Source organism: Eubalaena glacialis, chromosome 1 (assembly GCF_028564815.1).
Source record: "Eubalaena glacialis isolate mEubGla1 chromosome 1, mEubGla1.1.hap2.+ XY, whole genome shotgun sequence".
NCBI lineage: Eukaryota > Metazoa > Chordata > Mammalia > Artiodactyla > Balaenidae > Eubalaena > Eubalaena glacialis.
Window position 1 is genome coordinate 153,032,297 of NC_083716.1, and position 20,208 is coordinate 153,052,504.

At 35.9% G+C, this 20,208-nt stretch overlaps 1 protein-coding gene across 1 annotated transcript in view; it reads left to right on the top strand.

Annotated features, from left to right (window-relative positions):
- Nucleotides 1-20,208, top strand: part of ARHGAP15 (Rho GTPase activating protein 15) — a 593,253-nt gene that overhangs the window by 32,982 nt on the left and 540,063 nt on the right. The window contains exon 2 of the mRNA XM_061199772.1: nt 13,319-13,387. Coding sequence (XP_061055755.1) covers nt 13,319-13,387 — 69 coding nt within the window. The remainder of the gene's footprint in view (nt 1-13,318; nt 13,388-20,208) is intronic.

Below are 20,208 nucleotides of genomic sequence, written 5' to 3' on the forward strand. Positions count from 1 at the left end.
ATTTCTGGGAGAAAAGTTGAGAATGGGTGCTGAGGGTTCCATTGCTTGGTATGTAGGCTTTAATACCCTAGTTCAGAGTACTGCACTCCTCTCTTCCCTCTGCAATGCCAGGAGATCCTAAGTCAAGACTCTGGAAACTGCCTGATTTAATGTCTGTCTCATGCAGGTCTGGGAGCGGTCTCCTGGCTATGAATAAATGAGTGCAATGAATGACTGAGCCTGGGAGTCCAGCTTTTCCGATAATGGCTGTTGCAGGCAGTTTTGACCTTATCTCTCATCGTACCTTGTGCTTCCAAGTGATGAGCCTCTTGAACATTCTGTGGGGAGGGAGGGACTTACTAACTTTTTTATCATTAATATCCTCATCTTCCACTGCTGCAAACACTGAGGTTGTAGATTTTTCATTTTACGAAGTAATATACAATGCTTTCATATACTTTTTATCTTCCAAAAATTTTTTGAGATGTATTATCCACTTTTGCTCACATTTTCATTCTCTATGAATACGTTTTTATCCTTTTACTCTGATTTTAGTACACAGGGGGGACTAAGGTATATGTTCAATCCACAAGTTTCAACTAAAAGTCCACTTTGGCAACTTTACCTCAGCTGGTATAATATCTAGAACAGATAGATAGTCATTTTCCAATTCCAGGATATACCAAATACAAATCTGTAGCACTATTTTTGAGTGAATACTATAGTAAAGTATATGCACCATTAGTCTATTTGTCTTGATTTCCAAAACATTGCTATCATTATTTCATTTAGATAATGTTCAAGATGATTATAAAAATTTCTTATTTGAAATATGATGAAAATAGAATAGGCACTTAGGTGTAAGAAAATAATTCAGTACAAGTTGATAAACACTAGTCTATATTTTGATCTACAAACAGTGTGATATGATGGACAGGCAACAAGCATTTGTTGAATATTCACTTTGAGAGGCAGTAGATTCAGCATTTAAAAGCTTTGGAGTCAGAATGCACGCGGTTTTGAATTGAATGAATCTGGGTTAACCAACAGCCTCTGACACTCGCTAACTTTCAATCTTATTTCACTTGCCTTAGATTTATCATCTATGCAATGAGGGCAATAATCATAACTACTTCATAGCATAGTGCACATTATTAAAGTTGTTAAACACCACTGGCTATAGAATCAAATTACTTGTGTTTGAATCCTGCCTCTGTTACTTAATAGTTGATCTCAGTCAAGCTCAACTTCTTTCAAAACTGAATTTAGGTGACTAGATTTTGGTCTTTGAGCTGGTGAGATAATGAGATTTAGATTTGTATGATGCGATTTTGGACTTTGAGTGGATGCTATAATAAAACAAGACTCTTTGGAATTGTGGGAGAGGATGATGTATTTTGCTTGTGGGAGGGACATGATTTGTTGAGGGCCAGAGGTGGGATTGTGGTAGGCAAAATTCTAAAACCCCAGGATTCCCACCTCCTTGTGTGCATGTCCAGTATAACTCCACTTCTTGAGTATTTAAAGAGTTTTCTATTAAAATGCTTTCAGAGTATCCTAGAAGAAATAGTTGGAGTTTCTTAAAGTAAAGAAATAAATCATTTTAAAAGAGTTTTTAAAAGCATCAAACACTTTAAAAGAACATTGACTGAATGTTAATTATCCATGTACTAAAATATATTTACTCATTTACTAGAAGGACTGTTGAAAGAGGAATTACATAATTGGTATAGCAGAGATTATACTAATGAGTACTTAACATGTGGTTGAAGCTGTATATGTTTTAATTTACTTATTTCTAATGGAATCCTATGAGGAATAACAACTATACCTTGCATATTTCACAATTGAGGAAATAGAGGCACCAAGAGGTAAAACAATTTGCCCAGAGGGTAAGTGATAATAGAATATAGAACTGTTCAAAATAATAATCTACATAATTGTGTAATGCTATTTAAAACCATTATTACAGAAATATGTCTACCTAAGTCTATATCCATATCTATACCTATCTATATCTATCTATCTTCTCAGATTTTTCCTCTGGAAGAGGAGTGTAAGCCCCAAGCATTGGGTATACTACATAGATCAGGGAACTATAACATTATCCAACTAGTGTCAGTTATTTCAACTGTAGACTAATGGAGAGATCATTTTGAAAGTTCAACCTTATTTCAGTAAGGATAGATGGCAAACCTCCTATGAGAAATTATGGAACTTCGTCTGGAAATGACTACTAACTTAGTCCATATTTTGGAAAGAATGATGAATATGTTTATAACAAGGTATCACAGGGCAAGACATTATAGGCTTTTGAAGGTCTTGGTAAATTCAATGAAAAATAAGTCACATGTATAAGATGATGCAATATGAAATTTGAAGTAACCAATTCCATAATATGTATTTCTCACTATACTAAGCTCAGTTGATTTAAAGATGAGTAAAACATGGTCCTTACCCTCAAGAGTCTCTAGATAGGACATCTGCTTTTTTTCGCTTTCAAAAAGTTAGTAGTATGTAACTCTTACTGTAATATACTCAAGGTGTGGTAAGTCATGAGGAAAATGATTTATTCTGGGAGCTCGCTCTGACAGTTATAGAATAAAAATCAGATTGAAGAGTTTTGGATGACTATACCCATTCTTTGTCTATTTTCACCAGCAGCTCCCAAATAATTCCAAATTTAGTTTCTCATAAATACTTTTTCAAATTATTCAAACTTACCTCTTCTTTGACTAGTTCTCATTTAAGTATACATCTAAGCATGGTGCTAACTTGAAGGTCAATAAGAAAAACAGGATGAGGGGTCTGTCTTTTATGAAAATGTGCTGCTTTTGAGAATTTTTTTTTTTTTTGATAGGAAAAAATGGCAGATTTTCTCTTGTAAACCGTATGTTCTTGCATTTCTGATATCTGCAATCAGTAGCTTGCCAGAAACGTTCCCAATCAAAAGCCAGACTAACCCATGAAGGTGTCCAAAGAAGTCTGTTCTGATTACTAAAGATGTTGAACTAGTACTGACTTCAAACAGTAGATATTTCCACACTTTAGTGGTATATGACAGCTCTATTCATTCCACAATGTCAAATTCTTTGGTTTTGGCCATTGGGTATTTACGCATTTCTGGCTAGGGAAGCAGAGAAACCTAATTTGATTCTCAAGCCAAAAGTTTTTAGGCCCTGTTCCTTTGGAACTTGGACTGGAGGATTTTGGCACTGCATAAAGACAAGGACAGAGCAAGTAGTCACACATAACTAACTGACTCAACAGAACATATTCAGGGAGAAAGATCATGCCTACACATTGGATAACCATTCTCCAAGGCAGACTGACAACACCCTGGATTCAATCACCCTTAAATAAACACACAAGGAAAGCAAGGCTTTAACATACCTTCCGGCACTGCTTTCCAAAGCAGCCTGATGGGTTTGAGTGCCATAGGCCAGGCTGCAGATGCAACCATTACTGTTGTTCTTACTTATGTCTGTCTGCTGTCTGCTAACAAGCATTCATATGCTTTGGATCATTAAAGTCACAACCTCCTATGCCAATCTATTCCTCTCCACGGATTTCCTGTAGATTGGAAAGAGAGATGCTATTTTCTGTTTCTTTTTTCTCTCTATTAGGACCTCCAGTAAGGGCTATTTCTGAGGTCTGAATATTGTAGCTTACACCCTTGCCCCCATTGAGCATATAAATTGTGTTCCCATTAAGCTTGTTCTTTTTGCCTGATTTATTTCGTTTTCTGTTGTACGTGCCTTTTCAATGCAAGGCAAGTGATTTGTGCTGGAGCTGCGACAGACAAAAAGTGCTGTAACTTAAGCTATTTCCTGGTGCCATTGCTATCTGTGAGAGATCTGCCGTACTTACACCCTTGCTAAATTTCTTCTGACAGACTCCAGGTGGTCGGGATTTTCACAATCCATCCCATTTCTGAATTAGAACTTGCCATTTGGGGCTCTGTGGATTCTTCCCTCTCATCTTAACTGTTGGTAGCAGGTTGAGTGTATTTGTATATCTACCTGTAAAAGGCCACATGTGTCCACAGGTATAATCAGAGGTAGAGAAACATAAGTTTCTCTTTCAGAGAAGGCACAGAAGACAGATACTGGAGAGAGAGAAAGAAAAAAATTGTCACTTCTTGTAGTATTATGCAGGCTGCCCATCTAAACCCATCATTGCCTGGCACCTACACACTAAGGGCAAGGATCCAGCCAACTTGTGAGTGGGCACCATGCCATTTGAGCAGATGGGCATGGAAGTCGGCAGCCAGTAGACCATGTATGTGCATCAGCAGTGGGTGTTGAGGGCACGATTCCCAGAGGAGAATGTCCTAACAGCTGTCTGGCCTGAGCCAACGTACTTACGACCAAGGAAAAGTGCCATCCTTCAATCCTGCTGAGTTGGATTAACCTTCAGAACTAATCTGCTTTTTCGGCAGTAGAAGGTGAGTTTGGGGTCTATGAAAACCTCAAAGAATAACTGAAGAAAGGAAACTGGAAAGATACGATTATTAGACATTCACTAAAGATGCCAACAACATTCATATGCATGTTTTAAATATTTGACCAAAAGTCCATTAATTCTTGAAAGAATGTCATAGTTATTAAAAGCTTTGCCTCCCACAATGCTTTTAGAAGTGACCTTTCGACACAGGGAGAGCATTTTCAGTGAGTTACATAGTATATTTCCATCTTTGCGCTAAGAAAAAATGATGTGCAAGGAAAGGTGTCAAAAGACTGTAGAAATCTGACTGTGGGTAAATGTCTTTGTCAAACTTTACATATCATAGATCAAACTTGATATATCGTGGATTACAGCTTTCCAAAGAAGAGAATTTCTTCTTTAGTGATTGAACATATACCTGAAAAAGTAAGAAGTAAATTTGATATTTCAACTTAAGCCCTTCTGGACAATGAAAGAGACTGAAATATGAGACTGAAAATAAAGCCTGTTTCTAATCTGTTGAGTATTTCCAGACTGTTAAACATCATGAAATTAGATATAGTTTGTTTCTGCCCAACATAGCCAAATGGCGATTTGACAATGATTTGTTTCATTTAGCTAAAAATAGGTAGACCATTTTAATAATTTAGACCCTCAATAACTGTTTGTTTGTTTTCTATTTTCCTTTGTTTTGAGGTTTTGTGAGATAGTTTCCTTGGTATTGTTTTCTACTGCCTTGAATCTTTTTATTTAAAAAATAACATATGACTTGCCATTGTGGAGAAAATATCTGTTTGGCCCAAGTGTTCTAGATACCCATCTATATTTTCTTAATCTATCTAAACTCTTTCCTTTTGTTTACAGAGGAAATATCTCTGTATGGAGAGTAAAAGAGATGAATAAGTTATTTTATCCGCTAATGGTAGTAACTTTAGCTCCGGCTCTAATGAATTATCTAATGTGTTAGATTTAATACCATTGGTAGTATTATGAGTGAAATAAGATGTTTCTGTGTCTATTTGGCCCTTATTTTCTCATAGCAATTTGGAAATTCATGGCTAAATATATATGAACCTATAAAGAAAAAAAGTAAGCTAAAAATTAAGACAATACATAAATGCACTTTACATGAAGAAAATGTAAAAAATTGTATTACCCAGATATCTCTGTGTTTCTTGCTTCTGGTAGTTTTTATCTTACAAGTGCATTTGAAGGCTAAAATTGTGGAGCGTCCAAGTTCCATATGAATGATACCTCTCAGTCTGAGAAAATTCTTGGAGAGAAACATTCTATTGAAAGTATGCAAAAAAAAAAAAAAAAGAGAGAAAACTAAAACAGTATTTAGCAATAAACAAGGAAGTGTGCGCTGTATATAGTTCATTTTTATTTAAACAGGAAAGTAAGAGGCAGTTTGATTTTCTTCTTGGAGGAACACACATGTTTGTGACTAAATAAAGGAGGGAAAATATAAAGGATTTAGAATCATTCCAGCAAGCACTTACCTTTGGCTCTCTGGGATAAGAATATGTGGTTGAAGCTGAATTTCACTCGACTAGACTTATCCCAGGATTGAAAGGCTGGTGAGAGCTTCAGGTGACCCAGATGCTGACTAAAGAATATTCAAGAAACTAAAAAAAAAAAAAAAAAGCTGATAAACTTTAGTATACCCACCAAAAGGTTTCTGAATCTTTCCCTTTCATTTTCTGCAGGGGATAAAAGAGATGAGAGTGTCAGATTTCTGACTGACAATGTACAACCAAAAAAGGTTTATGGAAAAATTTAAAAAAAAAAACATTTGCTTATGCCCAATATGGTAATTGAATGATATTGTGGGCAGATGGAGGAAGAGAATACAAATGTTAAACAGTATACTGTGGTACATTAATAAGGAGTAAAACAAGATTTGGGTTTTCCATGGTTTGTGTCATTACCTCTCATTAGGACTATGAAGGATACATTTAGTTAGTGGTAGAATAATTGTGAGGCATGCGTAAATTTTATATGTGCCTACAAATATGTAAAGTTAGAACATTAAATGCATGATAAGGTAATGTCCTTATATGTTCTTAACTTCCTTTTTTTTTTTCAAAATCAGTTACCTACCCCATACACATGATTGAAAAAATAGAGCCATCACTTAGGTTGATGTTTATTATTTCTAAACAACTAAATTGTTGTGAGTTTAAGAAATACTGGCCACCTCTCCACATTCCAAGAAAAAAAAAGCTTCACTAACTTTCCTTAATTTCTGATTGTAGTAGCTTTAAGAAAAAGAACTTGCAAAACAAATGAAGATTTGAACATAAGACTTGGGATATACCAAAAACAAACAAGCAAACAAACAAAAACTCTTGAGAAACTGAAGATAAAAACTAAACTTAACCAAAAATTTATTTCTGTTTTTCATCCAAGTATCCAGGGAGGTTGCTAACGGGAGGTATGCCTCAGAAAATGTACATGTCTGTGAAATGTTGGAACTAATGCTTTTATTCAAGTGATTTTATTTCAATTCTAAGCCGCAAGATATAAACTTTCATCAAAAATGGTAATCTATTTAAAATCAGAGCTATGTGGAATGTTTCATGTTTATGTATAACTCTCATAGTAGATGCTCCTAAACAAGGAAAATAATATGCTCAAATTCTGTTATTTTTACAGTTTGTAATATATCAAGTACTAGACCCACCCATCAGTTTCATATTTTTTAAATAGTTAAAAGAAAAAAGGAATGGAAGAAAAAATGGAGACACTTTGAAAAAGTGACTTTTAATTCCTTTTTTTGGAGGAAAAGGTATCTGAAAAACTTAATTATGATGCTTATTCTAATAAGAACAAAAAGGAATTTAAAGGGAAATATGCATTACACATCTTGAATACTTCATTTTCCACTTTGCTTTGCACAATTAGAAAGCTAAAGTACCTGGGGAGGGCAGAGGAGTGGAAGCAGGGAGCATAGTGGGCAGTGATAAAGGAGAAAACTCATAGATTTGATCTAAAAAAGTTGCAGTGATATATAATATTAACCTAATTTTGAGTTCAAAAAAATCCAAGTCAAAAGATATTTGTATTTCTGTTTTTTCAATGGTAGCTACAGATGATTTCTATTTACTGGAAAAATAAATCAATAGGAAGATGGCATCACTGAAAAAAAGATAAGGTCTGACATTTTTTTTTTTTCTCCTCAAAGGAAGGGTTGCCATCAACTCATGTATTTATTATGAAAGCTCAGTTGCTTAAGATGCAGAATACTGTGAGAGAAAAAACAGTTTAAGACATAACCATGTCACCTCAAAAGAAACTATTAAGTAACATTCTTAATAAATAGGCTGGAGAAGTGTGGAATTGTTAAGGCCTCTTTCTGCTAAAATGCTGGAAGTAAATTGACAGGTAGCAATTCATAAAATTCTCAGATGGGAATTAAAAAATGATATTGAAACCAATATTTCATAATTTAAGAGTAAAAGAACTAGCAAAAAAAATCAGGCTATAAACACTTAAATGTGTGGTGGGTATACATACATGTTCACTTATGTTTAGAGGGAAGGTCTGTATACTATTTCAGATTATTTGGAGACATAAAAAGAAATCAGACATACATAAAAATCATATTTTCAGGCTTCCTCAGAAGAAATACTTCTGTACTTCACAGAGAAAATAATGTATTAAAATTTTTATATCAAGCTACTGCTAATATTTTGACTTTTATTTTAGGTTTTCAAATTCAATGATTAATTAACAGTTCCTGCAAAAGTGAAAAGGATCTAAGATTAAACAATGGAGCCCAACCTTGCCAGTGTTCTGAAACTTATCCAGAAGCAATTTACAGAACAAGATGTAGGTTTTTTGATGTCAGGTACATTTAAAAGTTCTGATATCCAGAACTTTATCCAAAATGAAGGATTATCCAAAATGAAGTATGTGCTCTCTTTGCAATACTAGTATTAGAGATATTTTATAATGTCAACAAACAGGTACATTTTAAGCACCTGCTATTAGAAATTACTGGCATATGAGTATAACTAAACATGAAATGTTTACTGGCTAAAATGAATGGTTTATAAAAAATCTATGGAAAAGAATATAAAAAAGAATGTATATATATGTATACGTATATATACATAAAAAACTGAATCACTTTGCTGTACAGCAGAAATAAATACAACATTGTAAATCAACTGCACTTCAAAAAAAAACAAAAACTGATGTCTTAAGTGGGACTGTTTCTCAAGGGAGTGTCCCATAAAAATTTGCAAAATTATCAGATACTGCTAATAAGCTATTGATAAATAATTATATAAACTGTAAGATTTTCTCTATTTATACTGTGGCTTAGGAGAATCCTTTTTTCCCTTCAAACTTAACCTCATGAGACTGTGATTGACCTCAAATTTTCTTTACAATTATTATTTCAATTAAGTATGTCACAGAAACACAGCTCTTTTGAAACATCCTAAGTTTTTCAGATATCCATGCAAGACAACTGAGCAGCTTTGGATCCAGAATTTCCTAAATGATAAGTCTCAGTCAGCATAATCTGATTTGGCATAACATATTTCTGTACCTAATGCTTAACTGAGAAAGACATTAAAGCAAAAGACAGGTGATGAAAGTTTTCTTTTCTTCCGTATCTTCATAACTTGATTGAACATGATAGATTAGCTAGCTTATTGATTTAGGAATGATCAGCAATATTACTTCCCCTAAAGGAATAGTAAGATGATTCATAACAGATTTGAAATCTGATTTCTAGCTTCCTGCATAAATGTGTACGAATTTGTAAGTTTGGCTCTCTTCAAATTTCTACCTTAGGAATATCCGCTTATGCACACAGGGGATCTCTGTAGTTCCCCAAGAATTTAGTGACTGTCTTTATACATATACATTTATATTTCTGGAAAAACAATAAAGTGAGGGCTTAGATTCACGTTAAAACATCACCCATGCTTTCACTAGCTGTGGATTTTCAAAGTTACTTTAAAGGTGTGTGTCTGTGTTTCTACCTTTATGAAATATATGTCATTGATCTCTTAATGTTTGGGTGATAATTAAATATTTTAGTACATGCAAAACACTTAGAACAGTGCCTGGCAACTAATAGGCACTCAGTAAATGTTAGCAGGCAGTATTATTGTTGTATCATTTCTCAAGTTGAATTCTTGTTTATACCATGGAACCAATGGTTTCCTCCAAGGGTGGTATGCGCTCAGTAACTGGTCATTTCTGATTCCATTTCTTCCCATTAAAATTTGTTTCCCAAACTTCAGTCATTCACTTATTGTGTTTGTGCTTTTTTTCCCCACATTTCATATACTTAAATAACTTTAATGGAAAATGTATTCATGTCACTAATAAATGGCTCTGATGTGATAAATTTTTCTACTAAACCTTAAGATTATGTAAATAATAATTAAAATTGAAACATTCATCAGCTAAAATCATCTCTTGTACCCCTGGCAGTATGTACACAACACATTTTGAATCATTGCCTTATAAGAAAGCTTTCTATAGGTGACTAGAAGGGAATATTTAGAGGATTGTGGACCACTATGCCCATTAAAATCCAGTAGTGATAGGACAAAAGATGGCATGGACTTGGCCATAGAAGAAATGGTAAAACTGACACAAGTGAATGCCCAGGTGCCTATTCATTGGTATCGTGGAGACATTTACATACTACTGCTTTCTCTAATATTTCAAGCTTGAGGTACTTTACATGCCAAAAGAATGACTTTTACGCCAAGACTATAAATCCAGCAAGAAAATGGAACAAGAAAACTCCCTCTATCCCAGAATTCTCTGACCTTTGTAAGCTGAATATGACATGTATACTAAATTTTCACTGAAGATTATAAATCTTAGTATAATGAGTAATAGTTGAGAGTAGTAAATTCTAAATGCATAGCAATATAAAACAAATTCTAGTTCCTTAAGAGGCTTAAATACCAAATATATGTATATTCTCCCCCTGCTGAGAAGCTGAAATATCAATGAATAACAGGTATGAAGTTTTGGTTGCTAGGATTTCTCCCATTAACTATTATTCTGTTCACAGCTTTCTTATGCAAAAGACCTTTCATTTCAACGTTGATTGAGTGTCAACTATGGTTATCTTAATTATGGTAATGTTAACACCTATAAAATTCTCTAAAATACATGATGGCTCCACAAAATAGTTTATTTCTCGCTATATAGAAGTTCGAAGGAAATTTTCTACCTGAATTCTCTGTCCTCACTGCAACTTTTCTCTAAGTATAAAATTATTCCAAAATAAAAAGTTAACTAAATAAAACAAAGTGAGTTTTCCTGGCCTGTGCTTGGCTTTTCTTGACATGGTGATTCAGGGCCCCCAACTTGCATCTTTGTCCTCCCATAAGGCCTCGGTTAATGTTTACTCCCAGCCAGTATACTAGGAAAGAGAACATTGCGGGGGAGCACTCACTGGTTAATAGCCTTGGAGGGGGAGTGGTTCTCATTGTTTCTGCTCATTTGCCTTTGGTCTGAACTAGTCACGTGGCCACTCTTAACTGTAAGGCAGGCTGAGAAGTGCAGTCTGGAGATGTGCCCAGGAAAGAGAGCACAGAATTTGGTGAGTGACCACCAGGCTCTTCCTTCCTCCCATATATCAATTTGCACCTGTCTTCCAACACTTAGAAATACACCCATACACCTCCTCAAAGGAGACAACCAAAAGTCCCATCCAGTTACTGCCTCAAGCTCCAGTTCCAGAATCTCTGGTGATAAGTAGCTTTCTCCATCAGGCCCAAATTTTCTCCAGGGTGTTAAGAATTTAGAACTTGAAAAATAAGCTCTCTGTCCTGCTTTCCCCATCATATCCAATAGACAATGGTGGAGCAAGAACTTGATACCTGGAAATAAACAAACAAACAAACAAACAAAAATCCTCTCATTTGTAAAGGAAAGAATGGTAAATGACCAACAGTCTCTGGACCGAAGTGATGATTGTAATCCTGCTGGGCAGGTCCTGTGAGACCCTGTCCTGGCAGTAGAGACAGTTTCTGGCTCTCCTTTCTGGGAGAATTTCCCATATCCATTGTTCTCCCAGGTTTCTGCCTCTGCTTTCTAGAGTCTCTTCCTTCCCCATTATCCTTCTTGGGCCACATCTGAAGTGGGCATTGAAGAGAATGGCTTCCTTGAAGGTTGTACTGCCTTCATAATTCAGTTTTTGTGGAGCAAATATGGGATTCAGGGATTGAATAGAATCACAGGGTTTTTAGGCCAGGTTTTTGGTTTCTTTGGGAATACAGTTCTCTCAAAATCTTAGTAGATATTGATCTAATCCCCTCAGTCTGTTGCATGTGCTGGTAAGCAGAGTCAAAGACATCCAAAGTTCTTTTCTAGACATGGTACTTGAGCCTGCTTTATTTAAAGATTCCTCGCACTCACGTCTTTCTCTCTCTTTGTCTCTCTCAGTCTCTGCCTCTGTCTCTTCCTTTTTCTTCCTACTGCTTTGTCCCAACCCTTTCCACTCTCTCCTTCATTCAAAGTACTGGAAAATTCCTGTGTAGTGAAATAGTGCTCTTAATGAGAGCTTCTACTTAAATTTTCAAGATAATGATTTTTAATTATAAATTCCTCCTTTTTTTTTTAAATTATAGAATCTGTCTACGATGCTTCTTCAGGAGAAAGAACAATAAGGCATTTAAAACAAATTTGTTCCAAAAGCACTTGTTGTGTGATTATTATATATTTATATATATCTGGATAATAGTAGAAGACAGGGAAATTAATAGCACATTAACTCCGAAAAAGCTGAGTTCCTAACATAGCATAAACACAAAGTGTTTCAATATTAAATATTTTGTTCCAGTTATTACTACAGCATTGCAGATCACACTGAAACATAGAGGTGTAAAACAATGATTTTTTTATGCTTATGGAATCTGGTCAAAAATTCAGATAAGGCACAACAGGAACGCCTTATTTCTCCTACAGTGTTTGAGGTCTCTGCTGGGAAGACTTGAAAGCTGGGGGTGGTTCAATGGCTGGAAGAAGGAATCATCAGGATATCTTTATACTCACGTGATTGGTGGTTGATACTGGCTGTCTGCTGGAACCTCAGCTAGTCTGTCATCTAGAAAACTTACGAGGTCTCTCCCTGTGGTCTCTCTGTATGGGATGATTTGGTAACTATTTTTTTTTTTTTTTTACAATCCATAGCAAATTTATTACTCAATAGCCAGTGCCACATCATAGCATCACCCAGAGCCCTCACCTTCCCTCCCCACCTGTCCCCAAAGGTACATCCGAAATGGAAAAAACGAAAGTAAACTCAGATCTCTGCTTTTCCTCTGGAAAAAGGGATCTTGGCCCCGGAAGCCCCTTTCCACAGGTCTCAGCAGGCAAGGGAGCGGACACCTCCTGTGCCCAGAGAGCAGGGCTCCAGGCTCCAACAACAGAGAGAACATGCAGGCAGGAACAGAGCCCTGTGTCTGTGGAAGAAGATGAGCTGGGAGTATTCCAAGAGAACAAGGGGGTAGTGCGTGATATTTTTATGCTCTAATATTTGGAGTCCATATAGTATTACTTCTGCCATATGTTTTGGTTAAAGCAGGTATAAAGGTCTGCCCAAGTTTGAAATGAAAGAACATAGACCCCACCATTTGATAGGAGGGGTGTCAAGGTCACACAGTAAGAAGACCACATGCAGTATGAGATATTGTTGCAGCCAGCCATCTTTGAGTACACATCTTACTCAAATTAATGTCCAAAACATTTACTTCCCATTTAAATCTACTTTATTCACCTTTTTGAATGAATCTGAATATGGTTATTTTCATGTGCACTTTTACTAAATTACACTCTTTTAAATCATTTAAAGTTTTTTTTTAAAAGAAAAATAATATAATAGTATCAAATGTCACTATTTTTTCAGGTATCCCGGCACAGAAGGAATCATTCACAGCATGTCTTGAAAGATGTCATTCCTCCACTGGAACAATTGGTAAGTGATTATTTCACTTCAATACTGTATTATTTATCTACTGCTACAAAATAAATTACCTCAGAACTCAGCAACTTGGAACAGCACATATTATTCTCTCATGTTTCTCTGGGTAAGGAATCTGGGCATAACCTAGCAGGGTCCTGTGGCTCAGAGCCTTTCAAAAGTTTGCACTCAAGGTTTAAGCCAAAATTGGGGTCACATCTGAAGGCTTGACTGGGGAAAGATCTGTTTTCAAGCTCAGGTACATGGTTGCTGGCAGGATTTAGTTCCTTCAGGGCTTTTGGCCAGAGGCTACTCTTACTTCCTTGCCACTTGGGCTTTTCCAGCATGGTGGCTTGCTCCTTCAAAGCATGCAAACTGAGAAGATGAGGGTCTGGCTTATTCTGCCCCAGCCAAAATGACCTCCTTACTTTTTCCACAGGGCCGTTTCTCCTCTTCTTTCCTCTGCCTGATACAAAATAGTTCATTTGACGCCCAGAAATTTTTAGGGCTCATTCGTTCCTTTTCTGTGCATCTCTGTTCAAATATCACCTTTTAAGATAGCTCTTCTCTAGTGTCCCCTAAACACAAATGAACAAATTTTAAAACCCACCATTTCTGTCCACACTTCTTTTCTCTTACCCTAATTTAATTTTCTCCATAGAACTTGCCACCATGTGGTATACTCTGCAGTTTCTTTTTATTTGTTTGTCATCTCCTTAGAAAGTTCTGTGAGAGCAGGGTTATTGTCTCCTATGTTTATAACTATTCCCATGATTATAACAATTGCTAGAACATAGTAAAATCTCAGTAAATGTGTGTTAAATGAGTGCACAAATGAAATAGTTAATGACATTTTTTTAAATTTCCAAGCTCATAGTACACAGATCTATACTTATGTACTTTCTCTTCATTATCTCATCATATATCTTGAAGTGCTACTTAGTCATTTGTTCTTAGCGCATCTTGGTGTCATCCTTGAAATGAAATATCCCAAGTTGGACACACCATCACCATCTTCCCAAATTTATTCCTATTTCCATTGACCCCCATCTCTATTTTTTTAATAGCTGTTAAAAACAAAAAACAAAAAAGTTAGCTCTTTTTAATAGAGAAGACTTTTTTAAAATTTTATTTATTTATTTAAATTTTCATTTTATATTGGAGTATAGTTGATTAACAATGTTGTGTTAGTTTCAGGTGTACAGCAAAGTGATTCAGTTATACATATACATGTATCTCTTCTTTTTCAAATTATTTTCCCATTTAGGTTATTACAGAATACTGAGCAGAGTTCCCTGTGCTATACAGTAGGTCCTTGTTGGTTATCTATTTTAAATATAGTAGTGTGTACATGTCAGTCCCAAACTCCCAGTCTATCCCATTTCTATTAGTAGGAAACGTTTATCTAGGCTGAGAACACATTTTCTTTGGATCCTTTATTTTCTCTATGACCCTTCACATGTCAACATTTTCTGAGGTGGTTTCTCTACAATGGATGTGGTGGCCTCATTTTTTTCTCCATGTGTACAGGCACACCCTTTCTGAGGCCTTCAAATGCTTCTGGTCTCACCCCACTGTATCCCACCATGCCTCTCCCACTGATCCTGTGCTACTGTACAGCCTTCCACACCAACCTTCTTTAAACAGTACCTTCATTATTTCATTCTCCTTGTCAGAACTTTCAACAGCTTCCTATTTTCTATAGCATCAAGTCTATAGACTTCTCTCACGGCTCTGATTTACCTTATTTATTATCTACTGCCAAATACACAACCTCAAGCCAGCAATAGTAACATGATTAAGACATGGTTCTCACCCTGAAGGAGTTTGGATTTTCTGTTACAATTATAGTTCCTTCATCTCAGCACTCTTTTGTGTTGTTCTCTCTTATTTCATGGGTAATAGACTTGTACCATGGCTAGACTATAAATGCTTTGAAGTTAGGGGTCATGACTTGTATTTTCTTTATTATATCATACTTCCCCTTACATTGCTTCTGGGACTAGGGTTTGTTCAGAAAAGACATGTTTGTCAATTGATATAATGATAAGATATTAAAGATTTATTAAAACAGTATTGTTGATTTTGGAGATTAATAAATATATGACTGCTATTCATAGTGAAAGATATTTTAAAATTTAATTAGATATAACAATATCTTGTTTTCAAAATTAATCACTTAGGTTTCAACTTAGAGACCATTTTCCCTGGAAAGTATTTCTTTGCTTCCTCAACTTTGAATCAGGTAGCCCTTCTTTATTCTACCTTCCTATAGCAGCTTAGCCTTGCCTCTGTCTCTAAATTGCCTCTATCTCTAATCACACTAAAATTGCCTGTTTCCTTTTACATGTCTCTTACTGCACTATAAGGTATTTGAGGGGAGAGCTATGCTTCACTTACTGTTTTATTATTAAAACTTCATAGAAGGCCTGGCATAGTATAGCTGTACAGTGAATAGAAAGTAATTGTGTTGCTTTTCTATAAATTTGCCTTACAGAACATATAAAGTACATATAAAGTGCTCTATTTTAAATATAGCACGTGCAAATGTTTCTCTGAAGTGTTTGATGAAACATGGCAAAAGTTAGACTGAAAATGAAGCTATATGAGCGTGTGTGTACGTAATATAAATATATATGCAATTATATATAATTTTACATGTACAAATATATACGGATTATATTTGAAAAATGCCTTAAAGTGTCTCAAAATTTTTACATGAAATATATATTAATTATGAATTTAAAAAATTAAAATTATAGTCATTACTTAAATTTAATCAATAACTAATGGTATATTTGTGCTATGCCTATACATCAAGCATAGGCTAATGTTTAAAAAATTAGAATATTCAGAAATAGTTTTGTCAATTTAACTTCCTACCTTTAAGGTTATTTGTTGGTTTGCTGGCCTATAGTTATGTTTTGACTCTGCAGCCTCAATTCTCAATAAATGAAACTCATTTTAAATACCTCAAATTATGGATAGTTTAACTAAAAGAAAATATATCTATGTGCTCAATACTCTATTCTAGGTCAGATAACCTTGTAAAAGTGACATTGGGAAGTACTGCTGATAGAAGGAAAAAAAAACAGTAATTTGTTGACCTCTTCAGTTTGCAGTCTCTCTAAATCTCTTTCTCTGCATCTCTCTCTCTCTCTGTTACTCTCTCTGTCTACACAAGCACACACACTCTCTCTCTCTCTCTCTCTCTGTCTCTAAACTCTACTGGAACTACCAACCAATTTACTTCCTATTCCTGAGTTGGGTTTCCCTGGACCCTCTCTTTGAGTACTTGTTTATCTTGCTCTGTCTTGTGAACAGAGGTTATGTTCAACTTTTATTCATCAATCTCTACTTTAATTAAATTGCTTATTTGATGTTACTTTAAAGACAGAAATGATTATCTTTCCCCCACAAGTCTTACTTATGAATTACTTCATTATGGTAGACAATACCAAAATAACCACCAATTCCCTCAAACAACAAATTCTGATTAATTTTTTTTTTTAATTTCATTTACTTATTAATTTATTTTTGGCTGCGTTGGGTCTTCGTTGCTGCGTGCGGGCTTTCACTAGTTGCAGCGAGCGGGGGCTACTCTTCGTTGCAGTGCACAGGCTTCTCATTGCAGTGGCTTCTCTTGTTGCAGAGCACGGGCTCTAGGACCACGGGCTTCAGTAGTTGTGGCACGCAGGCTCAGTAGTTGTGGCCCCCGGGCTTAGTTGCTCCGCGGCATGCGGGATCTTCCTGGACCAGGGCTCAAACCCGTGTTTCCTGCATTGGCAGGCGGATTCTTAACCACTGCGCCACCAGGAAGTCCCTCTGATTAATTTTTAATTATCCGTTACTGTTTACATCAAGACTTGAATTATTTTCCAGAACCTATAAAGCTGTCTTTATATTTGACTAATATAACTGTATAATTATTTTTAACCTAGATTCACATATTTTTTCCACAAATCTGACATGTTCCTTCCTTCATCTCTACATCTCTTTTTCTTTCCCTCATGCCTGCCTCGGTGTTGTTTCTGGAATCATCCATAGGTTCTTGCAGTAGTTTCCCTTGCCAGTACCTACCAGGATCAACTACCATATATAAAATGATATACACCAAGACACTTTAGAAAATAGTAAAATCCTTTAAGTTGATGTTATTACTCATTATTTTTACTATATGGATCTTTGAGCTTATTTATATCCCACATTTTCTGCTATAAATCCCATTTCCTTTATCTCCTATATTTAGAACTTCCTTGAACAGTATCCAGCAATCATGGGAGGCTTTGGCTTTAAGCACAACTGGCAAAAGTATCCTATTCGATGCACTCCCTTTGGAGAAAAGTAATTCACTTTATGACAGCGGAGTCTGCCATGGTGGATGCTCCCATAGATGCTATCACCCTTTGGTAACCATGCTTTACCTCTCAACTTCCCCTTTAATAAAGTAGGTTGTGATCAACATGGTTAAACAGAAACATAATGCATTTCTTTTGAATACTGACAAAAATATATTCCTATTTGGAGTCTGAAATCTTAGGGCAGAAACTACCCAGTTCACTGACAGCTGAAGTCATTTATGCCCCTTGGTGTGCAAATCCACATGCTATCAATGCATGAGACTATATTATTTTCTGAGAAGCCGTGTTGTTGCTTAACCAGTTCTGTAATGCGGCAAAGATTTTAAACATGAAATGTCAAATATACTAATATGTGTTTGTTTCCTGATCTTGTGTATTTCATGTTATAACTCTTCGTGAGACCTAATTATTTTCCGGGCATTTTCCCTTTTCCCCCTAAAGAAATGTTCAAGAAAAATAATCCTGTTTATAGCATGTTAAATCTTTATCATCTTTATGTTTATCAAAAGAGTTTAAGACATGTCTACGGATAACCCTGCAGGAGTCAAAAGCCTGTGGCAGGTTTTAGAGAATCATCTGCTACCTCCTGAGCTAGAAGGATTTGGAGGCCAGAGCTCAGGAAGTTGCCATGGCCTGGGGGCAAAGCAGGCTTTTGCAGATAAACCTTAAGTCACAGATTCTACCTTTTGGAGCCAGATATCATTTTGTGGATTAATTAATACTTGTGAGGGCTTTAAGGATGAAAGACATTGTGAGCATACAGTGTTTTCTTATTTTAAAACAAAGGACAGCCCCTTTGGGGGAATAGTTCTATTGATCAGGCTGTGCTTTCCTCAAATTGCAAAAAATTTTCAAAAGCTCTTCAGTCTTTCAAAATTCTACTTTGTCAAGATAAAATTAGGTTTTCTGAAAAAAACTTCCAGATCTTCAAGCTGGCAGTATGTTAATAATGTTATATAATTTAATAACAGTAATACAAACCATCTCCAAGTTTTCATTGCTTTATGTACCCTTCCTTTACTCAAACAGCAGGAGTGTGTTTTTTATTTTTTAAAAAAATTTTATTGGAGTATAGTTTTTACAGTGTTTTGTAGGAGTGTGTTAATTCCAATGTTTGTTGAGGCCATCCCTGTGCTGGGCACCGGGCTGGGTTTAGGGTATGCAATGATATGCTAAATAGTCGTGTCCTTTTTTGGAGGGGCTGTCAGTCTAGGGGTGAAGAAAAGTATTAAACGAGTAAAGAAAGGCATAATTCTCTGAATGCAAATTGCACAACATGCTATGACAGCAGACAAACAAGTTTCTATGAAAGAGGGAGAGCCTACCTTGGATTAAGTAGTCATAAAAGCACTCTTTGCAAGGGCCATTTAAATTGAGATTTGTAGGGTGACTAGAGTTTGTCAAGCAAATTACTGGAAGAATGATGCAAACTGAAGGAACATCAGGTGCAAAGGTCTGGAAGTCAGAACAAAGTGGTTACATTGGGAAAACTGCAAGAATGCCACACTGGCTAGAACAGGGAAATAAGTCTGGAAGTGTGGGCAGAGTGAGGCAGTGCTCAGATGTTGATGGGCCTTGAGGTGATGGTAAGGAGTTCAGAAGCCATTAAAACACAGAAACAGGTTACCATAACTTCTCCCATCCAGGCCTATATTTGAAATTCATTTAACTGTAGAGTAGAGAAGAAGAACAAACACACACAACAACAGAAAAGGTTGTTAACATTGAGCAATCCTTTCTTCCCTACTGCCTTGACCAAAATTAGGTTATAACAAAACAATTGAATTAGGCTAATAAATTGCCCAGGCAGTAACCAGGAAGGCCATTCTCACTGAATTCCAATGACGGGCAAGGAAAGAACAACATATTTAAATCAAGGAAACAAAGGAATAGAAGTCAGGGAAGAAGAGAGAAATAAAGGAGGAGAAAGGAGATGTGATACACAGGAAAAGCCTCCAGAAGACTGAAATTCTTAAGACAAAAAGAGGTTCCCTCATCAGCCAGTTTCCCAATTAGAACCTGGATATTTTGGTGGTGACCAAATGAAACACACTGGTTACAAGATGAAAGGCTCAGGAAAAGGCTATGGGGGTTCTTAAACATCAAAATGTAGCTTATTCAAGATGATATTTTGATGAGTTAAGGGTAAATAAATCAGAGACATGTGGGTAAAATTTCTCTTGAAATACACAGGGGTTTAAAATGATGGGGAAATTCACTTGGCAAAACATTATATGTACTTTGCCAAACCCAACATTTGAAAAACAGTTTAAGACATTCAGCAGAACCCCAAAGCACAACATATTCTCTTATCCTGAGAGTAAGAGAGGGAGAATACCCGTGAAAACATTGTGCAACATACACACTGCAGGGTATAAATAATTTACAATGAGCAAACCATGCCTAACTTTGAGACCTGAAGTCAAGACCAGCTTCTCCAGAACTTCTTTGAGAATGCTTTATTACTCCTTTACA